This window comes from Rhinoderma darwinii, chromosome 1 (genome assembly GCF_050947455.1).
Source record: "Rhinoderma darwinii isolate aRhiDar2 chromosome 1, aRhiDar2.hap1, whole genome shotgun sequence".
NCBI classification, from domain to species: domain Eukaryota; kingdom Metazoa; phylum Chordata; class Amphibia; order Anura; family Rhinodermatidae; genus Rhinoderma; species Rhinoderma darwinii.
This window is the reverse complement of record NC_134687.1, coordinates 645197362-645215239: the sequence shown is the minus strand read 5'-3', so window position 1 is coordinate 645215239 and position 17878 is coordinate 645197362. Positions and strand designations below refer to the sequence as shown.

Genomic DNA, 17878 nt, shown 5'->3' with positions numbered 1-17878 from the left:
ATAAAACCCCTCACACCGCGCAATCACCGGAAATATAAAACCCCTCACACCGCGCAATCACCGGAAATATAAAACCCCCCACACCGCGAAATCACCGGAAATATAAATCCCCCCACACCGCGCAATCACCGGAAATATAAACCCCCCACACCGCGCAATCACCGGAAATATAAACCCCCCACACCGCGCAATCACCGGAAATATTAACCCCTCACACCGCGAAATCACCGGAAATATAAAACCCCCCACACCGCGCAATCACCGGAAATATAAACCGCCTCACACCGTGCAATCATCAGAAATATAAACCCCCTCACACCGCGCAATCACCGGAAATATAAAACCCCTCACACCGCGCAATCACCGGAAATATAAAACCCCTCACACCGCGCAATCACCGGAAATATAAAACCCCTCACACCGCGCAATCACCGGAAATATAAAACCCCTCACACCGCGCAATCACCGGAAATATAAAACCCCTCACACCGCGCAATCACCGGAAATATAAAACCCCTCACACCGCGCAGTCACCGGAAATATAAACCCCCCACACCGCGCAATCACCGGAAATATAAAACACCGCGCAATCACCGGAAATATAAAACACCGCACAATCACCGGAAATATAAACCCCCACACCGCGCAATCACCGGAAATATAAAACCCCTCACACCGCGCAATAACCGGAAATATAAAACCCCTCACACCACGCAATCACCGGAAATGTAAACCCCCCACACCGCGCAATCACCGGAATTATAACCCCCCTCCCCACACCGCGCAATCACTGGAAATATAAAACCCCTCACACCGCGCAATCACCGGAAATATAAACCCCTCACACCGCGCAATCACCGGAAATATAAACCCCCCACACCGCGCAATCACCGGAAATATAAACCCCCTCACACCGCGCAATCACCGGAAATATAAACCCCCCCTCACCGCGCAATCACCGGAAATATAAACCCCTCACACCGCGCAATCACCGGAAATATAAACCCCCCCACACCGCGCAATCACCGGAAATATAAACCCCCTCACACCCCGCAATCACCGGAAATATAAAACCCCTCACACCGCGCAATCACCGGAAAAATAAACCACTCACACCGCGCAATCACCAGAAATATAAAACCCCCCACACCGCGAAATTACCCGAAATATAACCCCCCCCCCACACCGCGCTATCACCGGAAACATAAACCCCCCCCCCCACACCGCGCAATCACCGGAAATATAAAACCCCTCACACCGCGCAATCACCCGAAATATAAAACCCCTCACACCGCGCAATCACCGGAAATGTAAAACCCCCCACACAGCGAAATCACCGGAAATATAAATCCCCCCACACCGCGCAATCACCGGAAATATAAAAACCCCCACACCGCGAAATCACCGGAAATATAAAACCCCCCCACACCGCGCAATCACCGGAAATATAAACCCCCCACACCGCGCAATCACCGGAAATATAAACACCTCACACCGCGAAATCACCGGAAATATAAAACCCCCCACACCGCGCAATCACCGGAAATATAAACCGCCTCACACCGTGCAATCATCAGAAATATAAACCCCTCACACCGCGCAATCACCGGAAATATAAAACCCCCCCACACCGCGCAATCACCGGAAATATAAAACACTGCGCAATCACCGGAAATATAAACCCCTCACACCGCGCAATCACCGGAAATATAAACTCCTCACACCGCGCAATCACCGGAAATATAAACCCCTCACACCGCGCAATCACCGTAAATATAAAACCCCTCACACCGCGCAATCACCGTAAATATAAAACCCCTCACACCGCGCAATCACCGGAAATATAACCCCCCCCCCCACACCGCGCAATCACCGGAAATATAAAACCCCTCACACCGCGCAATCACCGGAAATATAAACCCCCCACACCGCGCAATCACCGGAAATATAAAACCCCTCACACCGCGCAATCACCGGAAATATAAAACCCCCCCACACCCCGCAATCACCGGAAATATAATCCCCCTCACGCCCCCCGCAATCACCGGAAATATAAATCCCCTCACACCGCGCAATCACTGGAAATCTAAACCACTCACACCGCGCAATCACCGGAAATATAAAACCCCCCACACCGCGACATTACCGGAAATATAACCCCCACACCGCGCAATCACCGGAAATATAAATCCCCCCACACCGCGAAATTACCGGAAATATAAACCCCCCCCCCCACACCGCGCAATCACCGGAAACCTAAACCCCCGCCCCACACCGCGCAATCACTCGAAATATAAACCCCCACACCGCGCAATCACCGGAAATATAAAACCCCCCACACCGCGCAGTCACCGGAAATATAAACCCCTCACACCGCGCAATCACCGGAAATATAAAACCCCTCACACCGCGCAATCACCGGAAATATAAACCCCTCACACCGCGCAATCACCGGAAATCTAAACCCCTCACACCGCGCAATCACCGGAAATCTAAACCCCTCACACCGCGCAATCACCGGAAATATAAAACCCCTCACACCGCGCAATCACCGGAAATATAAACCCCTCACACCGCGCAATCACCGGAAATCTAAACCCCTCACACCGCGCAATCACCGGAAATATAAAACCCCTCACACCGCGCAATCACCGGAAATATAAAACCCTCACACCTCGCAATCACCGGAAATATAAAACCCCTCACACCTCGCAATCACCGGAAATATAAAACCCCTCACACCGCGCAATCACCAGAAATATAAAACCCCTCACACCTTGCAATCACCGGAAATATAAAACCCCTCACACCTCGCAATCACCGGAAATATAAACCATTCACACCGCGCAATCACCGGAAATATAAAACCCCTCACACCGCGCAATCACCGGAAATATAAAACCCCTCACACCGCGCAATCACCGGAAATATCAACCCCCTCACACCGCGCAATCACCGGAAATATAAACCCCCTCACACCGCGCAATCACCGGAAATATAAAACCCCTCACACCGCGCAATCATCGGAAATATAAAACCCCTCACACCGCGCAATCACCGGAAATATAAACCCCTCACACAGCGCTATCACCGGAAATATAAAACCCCCCCACACCGCGCAATCACCGGAAATATAAAGCCCCTCACACCGCGCAATCACCGGAAATATAAAACCCCTCACACCGCGCAATCACCGGAAATATAAAACCCCTCACACCGCGCAATCACCGGAAATATAAAACCTCTCACAACGCGCAATCACCGGAAATATAAAACCCCTCACACCGCGCAATCACCGGAAATATAAAACCCCTCACACCGTGCAATCACCAGAAATAAGATAAATATATCAATTTGGTGTTGTTATCGTATTGACCCGGAGAATAAAGGTAGCAAGTAATTTTTGCCGCATGGTGAACGCCGTAAAAACGAGCGCCAGAAAACAATAGGATTCACTGCTTTTTCCGCTATTCCACCTCGCTATTGTTTTTCTCTTTCCCAGTACGTTATAGGGGACAGTAAAGGGGTTTTACACGATCGGACAACTGATGACCTCCACCAGAGAGTTCATCATTATATGATCTGTGGGGGACCGACAACTGGACCCCGCACCGATCGGCTGCTCCGGCTGCCTCCGGGCACCAGACGTCCATCCTGAAAGCAGATGCTCCGGTCACGGAATAGCGGCCGTGCTGCAATGTTAAAGTGAATAGGAGCAGAGCCGCAGTTCTACAGAACGGCCGCTATTCAGTGGTCGGAGCCGTTTACTTCCGGTTCAAAATATCCGGCAGCCGGAGCAGCTGATCCGAGTGGGGTTCGGGTGTCGGACCTCTACAATCATATACTGATGACCTATCCGGTCGTCATCTTGTGTCCGATCGTGGAAAACCCCTTTAAAAATGACATCACGTCCCACACAAGATATTTTCTCATACAGCTATGTCACCGGAAATATTAAAAAGTTATGGCTTTTGGAAGGAGGGAGGAAAACTGAATATTGGCTGCGTGTCCAAGGGGTTAAGTACATAACAAGAGACAATAAACATTAAAAGGGTTGTCCAACTTCTGACAGCTGAAGACCTATTCACCGGATAGGTCATCCGTATGTCATCGGTGCGGGTCCGACACCCGGACCCCGCACCGATAAGCCGCCCCGTTGGCCTGTGGGCACCACATGTTGTGGCACATAATGCTATGGACGAAGCCTGGAAGCAGTTGGCTCCGTACATAGCATAGCGGCTGTGCTGCAGAACTGCAGGTCTGCTCCTATTCACTTGAATACAGTACTGCAGCTCGGCCGCTATTCCGTGGCCGGAGCTAACTTCTTCCGGCTTGTACGTCCGGTGCACGGAGGAACCGGACCAGTTGATCTATGCGGGGCCCGGGTGTCGGACATATGATGACATCCACCGGATAGGTTGTCAGAAGCTGGAAAACCCCTTTAATAAATGACCGGTCCAGAAGGAGAGAGACCCTGCCTGCGTAGACTGCACTCTACGATAGAAAGAGGGACCCTGTCCGTGTAGACTACACTCTACAAGAGGAGAAGGACCCTGCCCGCATAGACTGAACTCTACAAGAGAAGGGAACAGTGGGTGAGGGTAGAAGCTGGTCATCCGGTGGAGTAGTGGCACTTGAGTTATTGCAGGGTGTAAGCTTTTCTGAAGAGGGGCTGTTCAGGTTACTAGTGAAGGTTTGGATGGAGGAAGAGATCTGATGTGTTGGGTTAAAGAGGTCCAGAGTATGGGGGATGCACGGGAGAAATCTTTTAAGCGATGATGTGAGGAACAGATAAAAGGAGAGCAAAGAACGTTCTTGTGAGTACCGGAGATTACGTGTGGGGAGGTTTCAGGAGATTAGGGCAGAGCAGGCCTGCATTGACACAGGACGGGGATGGGATCAAGGTGAGTATGTAAAGTTTTTTTTCACTTAAAAGTGTGAGCGGCATTATCTACGGGGGGAGCTATATGTGGCGCACAATCTACATGGGAGGCTATATGTGGGACGTTATCTACAGGGGGCTATATGTGGGGCACTATCTACAGGGGGCTATATGTGGGGCACTATCTACAGGGGGGCTATATGTGGGTACTATCTACAGGAAGATCTATTGGGGGCACTATCTACAGGGAGCACTGTGTATGTGTGACACAGTGTATGGTGCTATTATAATCAGGGACACAGTGTATGATACTATTATAATTAGAGGTGCAGTGTATGGCACTATTATATTTAGGGGCGTAGTGTGTGGCACCATGAGAATTTTATCTTCGTTTATAGGTGCAGAAAGTGAGAATCTGAAGACATTTGAGCGGCAAACTGCAGAAATAGGCTATGGCCAGCAGGAGTCAGTAGAGGTCTGAACCGGATGGAGAAGAAAAGAGAAAAAGAACAACTAGAATCTGAAAAGCCATCACCGGTGAGTCACGTAATATAAATGTTTATTGTCCCTCTAATCAGTACTGTTGTCACTGTATGATCTGCAGCGAAAAGTGGTTTGATTTTTTTTTTTTTGTGAAACAGCAACTCCCAGCATATCCTTACCATTTTATATACAGGAAAGATGGTTGTTATATTTAGGGATAATGGTTGTTATACGCAGGGATGATGGTTGTTATACGCAGGGATGATGGGTAGTCCAGCCATCAACCCTGTATTAACCACCATCATCCCTGTGTATACCAGCCACCATCCCCTTATATAACCCCCATCATCCCTGTATATACCATCCAATATCCCTGTTTATAACCCCCATTTCACCTGCATATACTAGCCAGGCTGGTATATACAGGGATGATGGGAGTTATATACAGGGATGATGGCTGCTATATAATTAGAATGCGCTTCTTCAGTTTTAAACATGCTTTAGGGGGGACCCACCGGATTGGGGCCGACTCAGATATGTTCCCCCCCCCCCCCTCCCCTCTGTGCTAAATTCCTAACTACGCCTCTGGCGGAAGGTGAAGGAGGAGATGGCTGTTAGACACTAGATAGCAGGAAGGTAACCTCGGGACCAGAGAGGTAAATTAGACTATAGGTTTAGATGGAGAAGAGTAAGGGTCCCAGGACACTGTAACCTTTGAGGGACACTAACAGAGGGTGGGACGAGGAGGAGGAGGAGGTGGTGTGTGAGTGGGAAATACTAAATGTTTGGTTGGTAAGGTATGAGGAGATCCAGGAGAGGGCCAAGTCTGATGTCAAGGGACTAGAGCATTTGTATCAGGAGGGTGTGGTCGACTGTGTCGAAGGAGGAGCACAGAGTAATGTAGAAGGTGGAGGATAGGTCTAGAAGGAGGAGCACAGAGTAATGTAGAAGCAGAAGACCGGTCTAGAAGGAGAAGTGGGGGGAACAGGTTTAGAAGGAGGAGCACAGAGTAATGTAGGTTGGTAAGGTATGAGGAGATCCAGGAGAGGGCCAAGTCTGATGTCAAGGGACTAGAGCATTTGTATCAGGAGGGTGTGGTCGAAGGAGGAGCACAGAGTAATGTAGAAGGTGGAGGATAGGTCTAGAAGGAGGAGCACAGAGTAATGTAGAAGCAGAAGACCGGTCTAGAAGGAGAAGTGGGGGGAACAGGTTTAGAAGAAGGAGCACAGAGTAATGTAGGAGACGGAGGACAGGTCACACTTTACAGAAGTCTGTGTGTAAGTTGTGACTGCTGAGTGATAAGATAATGCAGAGATCCTGCACACAGCACAATACATGCTGCTTCTTCACACTTTACTGCCAGGACCTTCCATACATGCACACTGGACTGCCAGGACCTTCCATACATGCACACTGGACTGCCAGGACCTTCCATACAAGCACAATGGGTGGCCGGGACCTTCCGTGCATACGCTCTAGGCGGCCGGGACCTTCCGTGCATACGCTCTGGGCGGCCCGGACCTTCCGTGCATACGCTCTGGGCGGCCGGGACCTTCCGTGCATACGCTCTGGGCGGCCGGGACCTTCCGTGCATACGCTCTGGGCGGCCGGGACCTTCCGTTCAGACCTTACATGAGCCGTTGTTTGTGTCTCTCTTGCAGATGTGAACAAAGTGTTAGTCACAGGGTACAGTGAAGTACAATTACTATCCAGTAAAACAATCTACAAGGAATAGGGGAATATTGTAATAAATAAGATTTTTAGAAGTCTCTGAAGATTCAGGATCTCTGAGGTAACTTCTAATATCTGTAAAAACTTTTATTAGGGGTGTATTAATTCATAAAGGGCATCTGTCACATTGACCACCAGTCTAATCTGTTGGCAGCAAATTACATAGCAGGAGGACCGGAGCAGATTGTGTCTCTCCATTCACTTCTATAAGAGTTACGGAAACTGCCTAACAAGGCCACCCAGAGGTGGAGCAGCATCTATCAGACATTTCTGGCATATCCTGGGGAGAAATGTCCGTGTTGGGAATACCCCTTTATTCCATGTGGTGACGGCTCTGAGAAGATGTTTCTCTCAATGATGAATAAGTGAGGTTCTGTATGTCACACATGATGTTGTCCCCTGTATGATTTCCATCTTCTCCTTTCTTCATAAAGACGTCTGTAGTACTAGTTCCTCCAGTTTTCTCATCTTCTCCTCCACAACGTTCCTTCTCCTGAATGACCCACCAAGGATGGACAAGGACAGGAATGAGATGAGCAGAAGAATATTAGACTTCACCTTGGAGATCATCTACCTGTTGAGCGGAGAGGTAAACTTTTCTACATTATAGAACAAGTCACACATAGGGAAGGGACAATATATAATATGAAGAATCCAGTGTCCTGTATAACAGCGTCCAGACCTTCCAAGTGACGTCAAAAAGCCAACAGCAGAAAAGCTGAAGATCAGCCACCAATATGGTCAGTTATGTGTCATGTCACCAATGCAGCAATAGTAATGTTGTAGAGCAAATGAGAATGACCAGGAACCAGGAGGATCAGGATGACCTCTATATAGAAACATAGGAGATGACGGCAGGAGGAGAGCACATGGTCCATCTAGTCCCCCCAATATTAATTTAGTTTTAGTTTTGGCCTCGTTCTATTTTCTCAATGTCTTTTTGTAGGCGAGGTCTCCAGTATTACAGATGTGGCGTCACTAAAGCTCTATACAGCGGGGTCACAATCTCCCTCTTTCTACTGAGGGGGGAATACTGTGTTCAGTTCTCTAAGTGTCTCTCTCCATACACAGGAGTACACAATAGTGAAGAAGACATCGGGTGACTGTACGACTCCCATCATCCATGAGTCAGGAGGATGGAGCAGTAGTCCCATCACAGAGCCTCCCCCTCACTCCCGGATACGTGAGAAGAAGATCTTAGACCTGATCTACAAGATGACGGAGCTGCTGACTGGAGAGGTGACACTGCTGGGAATGCTGGGAAATTCTACAGTAACAGCACTGGAGGTGTCTGGGTGATGACTGTATCATTGTGTGTGTCAGGTTCCTGTAAGGTGTCAGGATGTCGCGGTCTATTTCTCCATGGAGGAGTGGGAGTATCTAGAGGGACACAAGGATCTGTTTGAGGAGGTCATGATGGAGAACTACCGGCTGCGCACATCAGAAGGTAAGATATAGATATCATAATTTATTGTTTATTTGTTTTTTTAAGTGTTCATTCCGTCATGTGCAGTATATACAGATATGTGATTCCTGATTTCCGATCACACGTTCCTTGCTTTGCTGCAGCGCTGCACTTGGGAATCTTCACACGCGGCAGGTTTGTAGTAGAAATTTGTAGTAGGTTTGGAGCCACTAAACCACCAGCGTACCGATATAAGGCCGGGGTCTAGTGTTCAATACCTGCCTACCTCATAAACAGACGTTTAGGGAATAGTTAGTAAAGTAAATTACAACTTACCGAAAGGAGCTCGGGAGCGACATCATGCACATATGAAGCAGAGGACAGTTCACTGCGCATGCACAGTAAAGGGGGGTGTAGTGTCCTCGGCTTCATATGTGCTTGCACCCGATGCTGCTGGACTTCTTCCGGTAAGTTGTAATTTACTTTACCAACCAATCTCTAAATGTCCTGCTTCATGACGGCATACTGGTGGTTTAGTGGCTATAAACCTACTAACAGGTTACTTTTAAAGGCTATGTACACCTATTTGAACGGAAATGTTTTCTATCGTTTGTTTTCTTTCTTCCTCAATGCAAAATTAAGCAACTTTCTAAATAGTCTTCATTACAATTTCCAACCATTTGGCTGCTGTAAACTTTGCGTAACCCCTGTAGACAGTTGGTCTCCTGCAAATTCTAACTCCAATCCGTCAGTGCACTGCTCCTGGTGGCTGACTGAACTTCTCTTCCCCCTCCCTTCTCTCCGTGTTAGAGATAGCAGGGAGGGTTGTACAGACAAGATCACACAAGCTGCCAGTATCATAGTGAAGATCGCCTATGTGATCTCCTCACTATCAAAATGCTTTCTCTATACTCGGACCTGCTATGTACCAACACCCCCCTCCCCCCCATGCGGCTATCGCTAACACTAAAAAAAGAAAGGAGGAGGCAGAACGGTTGAGTCAGCCGCCAACAGCAGTGGAGTGCGGATTTGAGTTAGAATTTGCAGGAGACCAGCTGTCTACAGGAGTTACACAGACTCTACAGCAGCCAAGTGGTAGGACCTTTTTAATGAAGACTATTTAGAAAGTTGATTAATTTTGCATTTAGGAACCAAATGAGCAATAAAAATAATTTGGTTCAAAGGTGTAACATTGCCTTTAAGCAGTACAACATTAAATGACATCCGCTCATGATTAAAAGCCAGTAAATCATATGATATTACATAAATTTTGTTTTATTTTCAATGCCTGAAACTAAAGATAACAAGAAGTTGTGGCCCCATTATCCACAGTGCGTTAGAGCCAAACACAGATGTTATCCAACAAAGCTCCGTCCAAAATGAAATATGTTTAGAAAGCAAAATATTCTAATCCAAAAATCCGATAATTCAGTTAATTTTAATTATTCAAAATTCAGTCAACATGGACCAAGTGGTCATTCCATATTAAAGTCTCCTACTTTTCCCTCCTCTCATGATTCTATCACTCTTAATAACAAAAGGTTACTATATGGCATCCACCACAGGACTCCGTTAAACGGATAAGGTGAGAATCTCACCGGAGCTTCCCTGGGGGAACTTAATCCTTACAATACTTGCAATACTGAGTTTCCGCCTCGGAGGATCAGAAGACGGATAGGCTTTACCTGATCTTGCTCTATGAATTTTTTACCTGTGTATAAATAATACTATACCCTTCACACTATATTTATATAATGCATATTCTAGTATCTAAAATTTTACCTGTAAAAATAAGACTATATGCTGAATGTTTGTTTCTTTCTTTAGAAAGCAATTTCTAATAACTAAATTTGCCCTAAGCAGTCTTTATAATCTCCAGCACAGATCCCCCTATGCTCTGCTGCGCTGTCCCCTGCTTGGTAACCTTGGTGACGAAACTCGCGTCTTGGCGTCACTCGCCGTTACATAGCAACGCTCTAACCACATCCTTGCAAAATATATTTTATCTATGTAAAAATATTGCTACATGTCCAAACATTTTATTTTATTATTTTTTATTTTTTTATTTTTTATACCTTCACAATGTATTTGAATCATTTTTAAAGAAGTCCATATAACCGACTTACAGCAATACGCAAACCCTCCTATACTCTGTTGCGCTTTCCTTGCTTGGTTGCCTTGGTGACGAATTTCGCGTCCCTCACTGCTACCTAGCAACATATTATCTTCAGTAATGTATGATGTCTTGTTTTTTACAGTTGTATACCGACATCATTTAGAAAAGCTTTTTCACGAACACCATATACTCTTTATTTATTACCCTTCCCTTGGACAACAATTTACTGTGAATGATTTGATGTATTAAACATGTGCATTTTTTCACCGCTCCACGGTTTGTACAATGAATGAGAAAAAGCCGGTTGTGACGTCACGATCGCACCTTGACCTTTACAGATTTGGCGTTTTTTTTACTCGTGTCTTGTTTGAACCCAGATGTTATATAAGACCTGTTCAATGTATTATGCACATGGCCTGATGAAGACGATTGTTCATCGTTGAAACGCGTAGCCACTTTCCTCGAATAAATTGAATAACTATTATCTCCGGATTTCGTTCATATTATTCCTACCACACAGCAGCGCCCCTGGAATGATCCCTTTTTCTCCTACAATTCTCTGTACCTAAGCGGTCCATTTGGATACCGACTCGGATCTGGCAGCAGCACTGTGGTTCTTACTTACACGCTTATTACCATCGTATCTAGGTGAGCACATTACTTGCACTCTTGTCTCACCCCTTCCCGACTGATCTGCACAAGGTGGCGCCGTGTCTTTTTCTCCTTTTTATCCAGTTTCAGGTCGGATTGCATCTCTTCCTCTTTGGAACTAGCATTCCGCTTCCAGGAGATCTGGATCGTGTAACCGGTGGTGACTCCATCTGGGATTCTCGGTCCTATTAGTTTCTCCTGCACTGGCAGCCGCGTGTACAGACTTATTCTTCAAACTATTGGAATCATCTTCGTGGATTTCTTCTCCTCGGATTCACCAACATCCCTTCAATCAACATCAGCAATCCCTACAATCAACATCAGCAATGCTGGACTTCATTGACGAAAGGATTGTCCTACGAGAAAACCTTATTATGCAGCTCATTGGATCCGATGCTACGACGGGGGTACCTCCTACAGTGAGTAACGATGTTACCCCAGAACAAACTAAACTAATGACTGATCTTTATCTGGCACTGGAGGACACTCTCAAAAAGGAAGCCCTACAGAGCATAGACTGTCGTTTTCTACAGTTCTATATTAACGAAAATATCTCCCCAAGGGGTTTAAGGTTTTCCATCAACAATCCTTACCCCACAGATATCCCTTTCAGTATTGACTGGAAGACTTTCCTAGACCAATGTCATCTAGGCCTTTTGGAAAGGCTCCTAAAAAAACGCAATACACTTAGTGAGACCTTTAAATTAGAAATTTCTCTAATTAAAGAAAAACTCCTCAAATTCACTGACCACCGTGATTTCCAGAAATTAGAAACCTCTACCTGTAATAGACTGAATATGTATGAAAAAGACATTATTTCAAAAAATTAAAAAGAGATCGCGACGATTATACCCTAAATGATTTGGGTGTTTGGAGACCATCCCTATCACACACCTCCAAGGTTACAACCCAATCCAATACCCCATTTAAAACCCACGCAGCATCTCCTGACGTCTCCTCAAGGTTTAGGGCCCCTTCTAAGCCTCGGGCCCCTATTGCTGAAGGGAACACCTTCAGTAGGTCTTTTAAGAACAGTTCTAGACTCCATCATGGATCTATTAGCAATAGCTCCCCAACCAAAACACCTAAAAACCTTTTGGCTGTTAAACATCCTGCGCACATCCCTGTAGCAGCAATGAAACCTCTTACCTACCATTCAAACCAGGAGTGTAACACCACACAAGCCATCTCTGCACCTAGTAAAATTATCACCAAAGTACCAGTGAATGCTTTCAGGGCATCTGATTTGGAGTTTCATCTCTCCAAATTCTTCTCTTTACCCGAACCAATGGAAGTCCCAATCACATCCAACTCCCCCTCCCTCTTACTCAATGACTCCATAGAAGATAGCCTGACATCTTTACTCCAACTATCAGTGCACAGTACCCCCCAGTCTTCCCTTCTTGGCGCACAGGAAAGCCCCCCCAGGAGCCCTTCCACATCATTACAATTCAAAGACAATCTTCCCATAATCGATTTAGCAACATCTTCATTAGACATCACGTACTCAGCAACCTCTTTTTTAGGACTTCCCTCACAACTGACCAGACCCCCTTTAACCCCCACAGTCACCAGCAACGACATTCTCCTACCATTCTTAATGAGTCCCAAAGCACAAACCATCACCAACTTCTTTCCCAAAATCCAGAAAATTTCAATAAAAAGAAAACTAAATACAGACATAGAGGACGGAGAGGAGGCAAGAAGTATAACAAGCCAAGGCTTGAAACTGAACTCAAAGAAGAATCGAATAAAACAATAAAAATATTTAATCTGTCATCTTATCTTTTAAACACCCACGAGACAGATCTACTCAACAAAGGACTGTCATTTTGTCCTACATCTTTACCTAATGACTTTGATCTATTCATGGACCTTAACCGTTTCATTAGAAAACTCACACTAATCAGACATTTTGCGCTACAGAAACCCAACACAATATCAGTTACAATAGAGGACCCCCATATACCAGATGCAAACATTAAAGCCATCCCAGTCGAAGTTCATGCCAAATCAGAATTCTATCCTGTCCATCACCAAGGCCCCCTCATTGAAACCTTCTCAACACTGGTGAACAATGAATTCAGGTCAATAGAGAGCCCTCATCCCTATCAAGATAACTTAACACCGTATGAAAGAAGGGCCATCAAATCCCTGCAAAATAACGGAGACATAGTGATTCGCCCTGCTGACAAAGGGGGGGGAATAGTGATCCAGAATAGGGACAAATACTTGGAGGAAACTTCAAGGATTTTAAATGATAACACTTTTTATTGTAAACTAGCATCAAACCCTCTTCCCACCTATACACACGAATATGCAATCATGATAGAGAAAGCTTTCCAGGAAGGCCTTCTTACAAAAAAAGAAAAACGTTTCCTACACGTACCATTCCCAAGCATACCTTTTATTTATCATCTCCCCAAAATACACAAAACACTCATAGACCCCCCAGGACGCCCAATCATATCAGGAATCGGCTCACTAACCAGCAATCTCTCTCACTTTGTAGATCTGCACCTTCAACCATTTGTGCTCACTCTACCATCCTACCTCAAAGACTCCACCCAATTAATTAAAGATCTATTTAATCTCAAAATTGATAAAACTATATCTCACATATATTTTCTGACAGCCGATGTAACCACTTTGTATAGCAACATCCCACATATAAAAGGTATGCAGGCAACCAAATCTTTCCTATCATCTAACACCCTAATCCCTGACAACCAAATCTCCTTTCTTACCAATTGCATAGATTTTATTCTTCACCACAACTCATTCACTTTTAATCATAGTTTTTACACCCAAATTAAAGGCTGTGCGATGGGCACCAGATTCGCACCAGCCTATGCAAACCTGTACATGGGGGCATTCGAAGAGGAACACATTTTTGGGGAACATCCTTTTAATAACAACATTCTCTTATACAGGCGTTACATAGATGACCTCTTTTTTGTGTGGACAGGATCAGAAAACGAAGCCTCTAGTTTTATTAAACATTTAAATACCAATAACTATGACATTTCCTTTACGCATACCTTCTCCGAAACCTCAATCGATTATCTGGACCTAACCATTAGTTATGATACCAAGACTAAACATTTCGTCACAAAAACTCACTTCAAATCTGTGGATGTTAACAGTTACATTAACTTCAAAAGTGCCCACTATCGCCCGTGGCTTACAAATGTGCCTTTCGGCCAATTTAGAAGAGTCCGCAAAAATTGCAGTACTAATATAAACTTTAAATTAGAGTGTAATATTTTAGAGAAAAGATTCAGAGAGAAGAATTTCCCTCTAAAATTAATTAAAGATGCTAGATCTAAAGCATCAGAATTATCTCAAAATTCCTGCTTAAACCCGGTACAAAAGAATAAATCAGAACCCAATAAATTTAGCACTAATTTTATCACTACTTTTAACAAAGGGAGCAAAACAGTCAGGTCAATTTTGAACAAACATTGGCACATCATAAAAAGCGATCCTTACCTTAAAGATGCGATACCATCCCATCCGAGCATCACCTTTCGACGTTCCCTAACCCTGAAAAATATCCTGGCCCCTAGCAGAATCCGAAAATCCAAAATAGTACCAACCACCTTTTTATCCAGATCTAATGGCTCCTACAAATGTGGCCACTCGCGATGTTTATGCTGCAGTAGTATCAGCAATAAGAAATATACATACACATCGACAGTCACAAAAGAAACTTTCCCAATCAAGTCACCCCTATGCTGCAGCAGTTCCTATGTGGTCTACCTAATGGAATGTACGTGTCAACTCCAATACGTTGGCCGAACCACACAATGTCTGAGATCCAGAATTAATAAACACAGATTCAATGTGAACACAGGTTTTTTGAAACACAGTGTGTCCCGACATTTCACCCATGTACACAAATGCCAATTTAACCAAATCACAGTTACACCTATCGAAGACATACACCCTGATGTTCCCAACAGGTACAATAAACTCAAACAGAGGGAGAATTATTGGATCTTTAAATTACAGACTTTACACCCAGGAGGTCTGAATGATATCTCCGAATCTACACTGGATTAATCAATAGCTCTAACTTTCATAAATAAGCTCTAACTTCACAAATTGGAAACCATTATTTTGAGGATAAACAACCTCCATAAGGCCGGATTCACACGAGCGTTGCGTTTTTGCGCGCGCAAACAACGCAGCGTTTTGCGCGCGCAAACACTATTTGACAGCTGCGTGTGTCATCCGTGTCTGATGCGCGGCTGTGTGATTTTCGCGCAGCCGGCATCATAGAGATGAGGCTTGTCGACGCCCGTCACTGTCCAAGGTGCTGAAAGAGCTAAATCTTACAGCACCCTCGACAGTGAATGCCGAACACAACAGCAAAAACCCTGTTAAAAAAAAGATAAAGTTCCTACTTACCGAGAACTTCCCGGCCGTTGCCTTGGTGACGCGTCCTTGGTGACGCGCCTCTCTTGACATCGAGCCCCACCGCCCTGGATGACGCGGCAGTCCAAGTGACCGCTGCAGCCTGTGATTGGCTGCAGCCTGTGCTTGGCCTGTGATTGGCTGGAGCTGTCACTTGAACTGAAGTGTCATCCCGGGAGGTCGGACTGCAGGAAGGAGACAGGAATAATCGGTAAGTTAGAACTTCGGTTTTTTTTACAGGTTCATGTATTTTGGGATCGCAAGTCACTGTCCATGGTGCTGAAACAGTTTAACTCTTTCAGCACCATGCACAGTGAATGTCTCCCGACGTCGCGGACCGGAATTTTTTTTGCCGGGTTCGGCCAAAACGAGTTTGGCCGAACCCGGTGAAGTTAGCTTCGGTTGTCGGGGTTCGCTAATCGCAAAGACACTCCGTTTGGATGTTCGGAAACAGAAAAGCACGTGGTGCTTTTCTGTTTACATTCATCCTTTTGACAGCTGTTGCGCAAACACGCAGTTCGCACGGAAGTGCTTCCGTGCGACATGCGTGGTTTTCACGCACCCATTGACTTCAATGGGTGCGTGATGCGTTGAAAACGCAGAATCAACGGACATGTCGTGAGTTTTTTGCAACGGAGCAACGCTGCGCAAAAAACGCTGCCATGTCTGCACGGCCCCATTGTCTAATATAGCTACGGGCAACGCACGTGAAAATCACGCGCGTTGCACGCGCGTATTTTACGTTCGTCTGAATAAGCCCTAAGTTACATTATTTTACATTAATAAACAATAAGTAAGGTTGGTCAAATTCATTCATCTCTGTATAGATCTCCCTTCTGCCAGCTTTATTTTTCCCTCCGCAAATTCTATTAAGTTGTAACCACATAGGAATGTTTTGCCTAATACACCTGTATAATAAGAATACTATATGTCTAACATATTTCTATGACACATTCTCTAGTTTTTAAACCCATTTTCAAGCAGTCATTTTAATCTATGTACAGCAAGTGCAGATCCCCCTATGCTCTCTTGCGCTATTTCCCGACTTGGTTGCCTAGGTTCCCAAGGCCGCGTCTTGGTGTCGTTCACTCTATTAATTTTAACTGTACAGAATCCTGCAAAAACATTTTTTACCTGTGTATAAATAATACTATACCCTTCACACTATATTTATATAATGCATATTCTAGTATCTAAAATTTTACCTGTAAAAATAAGACTATATGCTGAATGTTTGTTTCTTTCTTTAGAAAGCAATTTCTAATAACTAAATTTGCCCTAAGCAGTCTTTATAATCTCCAGCACAGATCCCCCTATGCTCTGCTGCGCTGTCCCCTGCTTGGTAACCTTGGTGACGAAACTCGCGTCTTGGCGTCACTCGCCGTTACATAGCAACGCTCTAACCACATCCTTGCAAAATATATTTTATCTATGTAAAAATATTGCTACATGTCCAAACATTTTATTTTATTATTTTTTATTTTTTTATTTTTTATACCTTCACAATGTATTTGAATCATTTTTAAAGAAGTCCATATAACCGACTTACAGCAATACGCAAACCCTCCTATACTCTGTTGCGCTTTCCTTGCTTGGTTGCCTTGGTGACGAATTTCGCGTCCCTCACTGCTACCTAGCAACATATTATCTTCAGTAATGTATGATGTCTTGTTTTTTACAGTTGTATACCGACATCATTTAGAAAAGCTTTTTCACGAACACCATATACTCTTTATTTATTACCCTTCCCTTGGACAACAATTTACTGTGAATGATTTGATGTATTAAACATGTGCATTTTTTCACCGCTCCACGGTTTGTACAATGAATGAGAAAAAGCCGGTTGTGACGTCACGATCGCACCTTGACCTTTACAGATTTGGCGTTTTTTTTACTCGTGTCTTGTTTGAACCCAGATGTTATATAAGACCTGTTCAATGTATTATGCACATGGCCTGATGAAGACGATTGTTCATCGTTGAAACGCGTAGCCACTTTCCTCGAATAAATTGAATAACTATTATCTCCGGATTTCGTTCATATTATTCCTACCACACAGCAGCGCCCCTGGAATGATCCCTTTTTCTCCTACAATTCTCTGTACCTAAGCGGTCCATTTGGATACCGACTCGGATCTGGCAGCAGCACTGTGGTTCTTACTTACACGCTTATTACCATCGTATCTAGGTGA

General features: G+C 44.9%; 2 protein-coding genes across 2 annotated transcripts in view; both read left to right on the top strand.

Annotated features, from left to right (window-relative positions):
- LOC142664069 (uncharacterized) overlaps positions 1-17878 on the top strand; it is a 286823-nt gene that overhangs the window by 108840 nt on the left and 160105 nt on the right. The gene's annotated exons all lie outside the window — the stretch shown is intronic.
- Positions 8424-17878, top strand: part of LOC142667396 (uncharacterized) — a 39304-nt gene continuing 29849 nt past the window's right edge. The window contains exon 1 of the mRNA XM_075847075.1: positions 8424-8543. Coding sequence (XP_075703190.1) covers positions 8459-8543 — 85 coding nt within the window. The 5' untranslated portion in view covers positions 8424-8458. The remainder of the gene's footprint in view (positions 8544-17878) is intronic.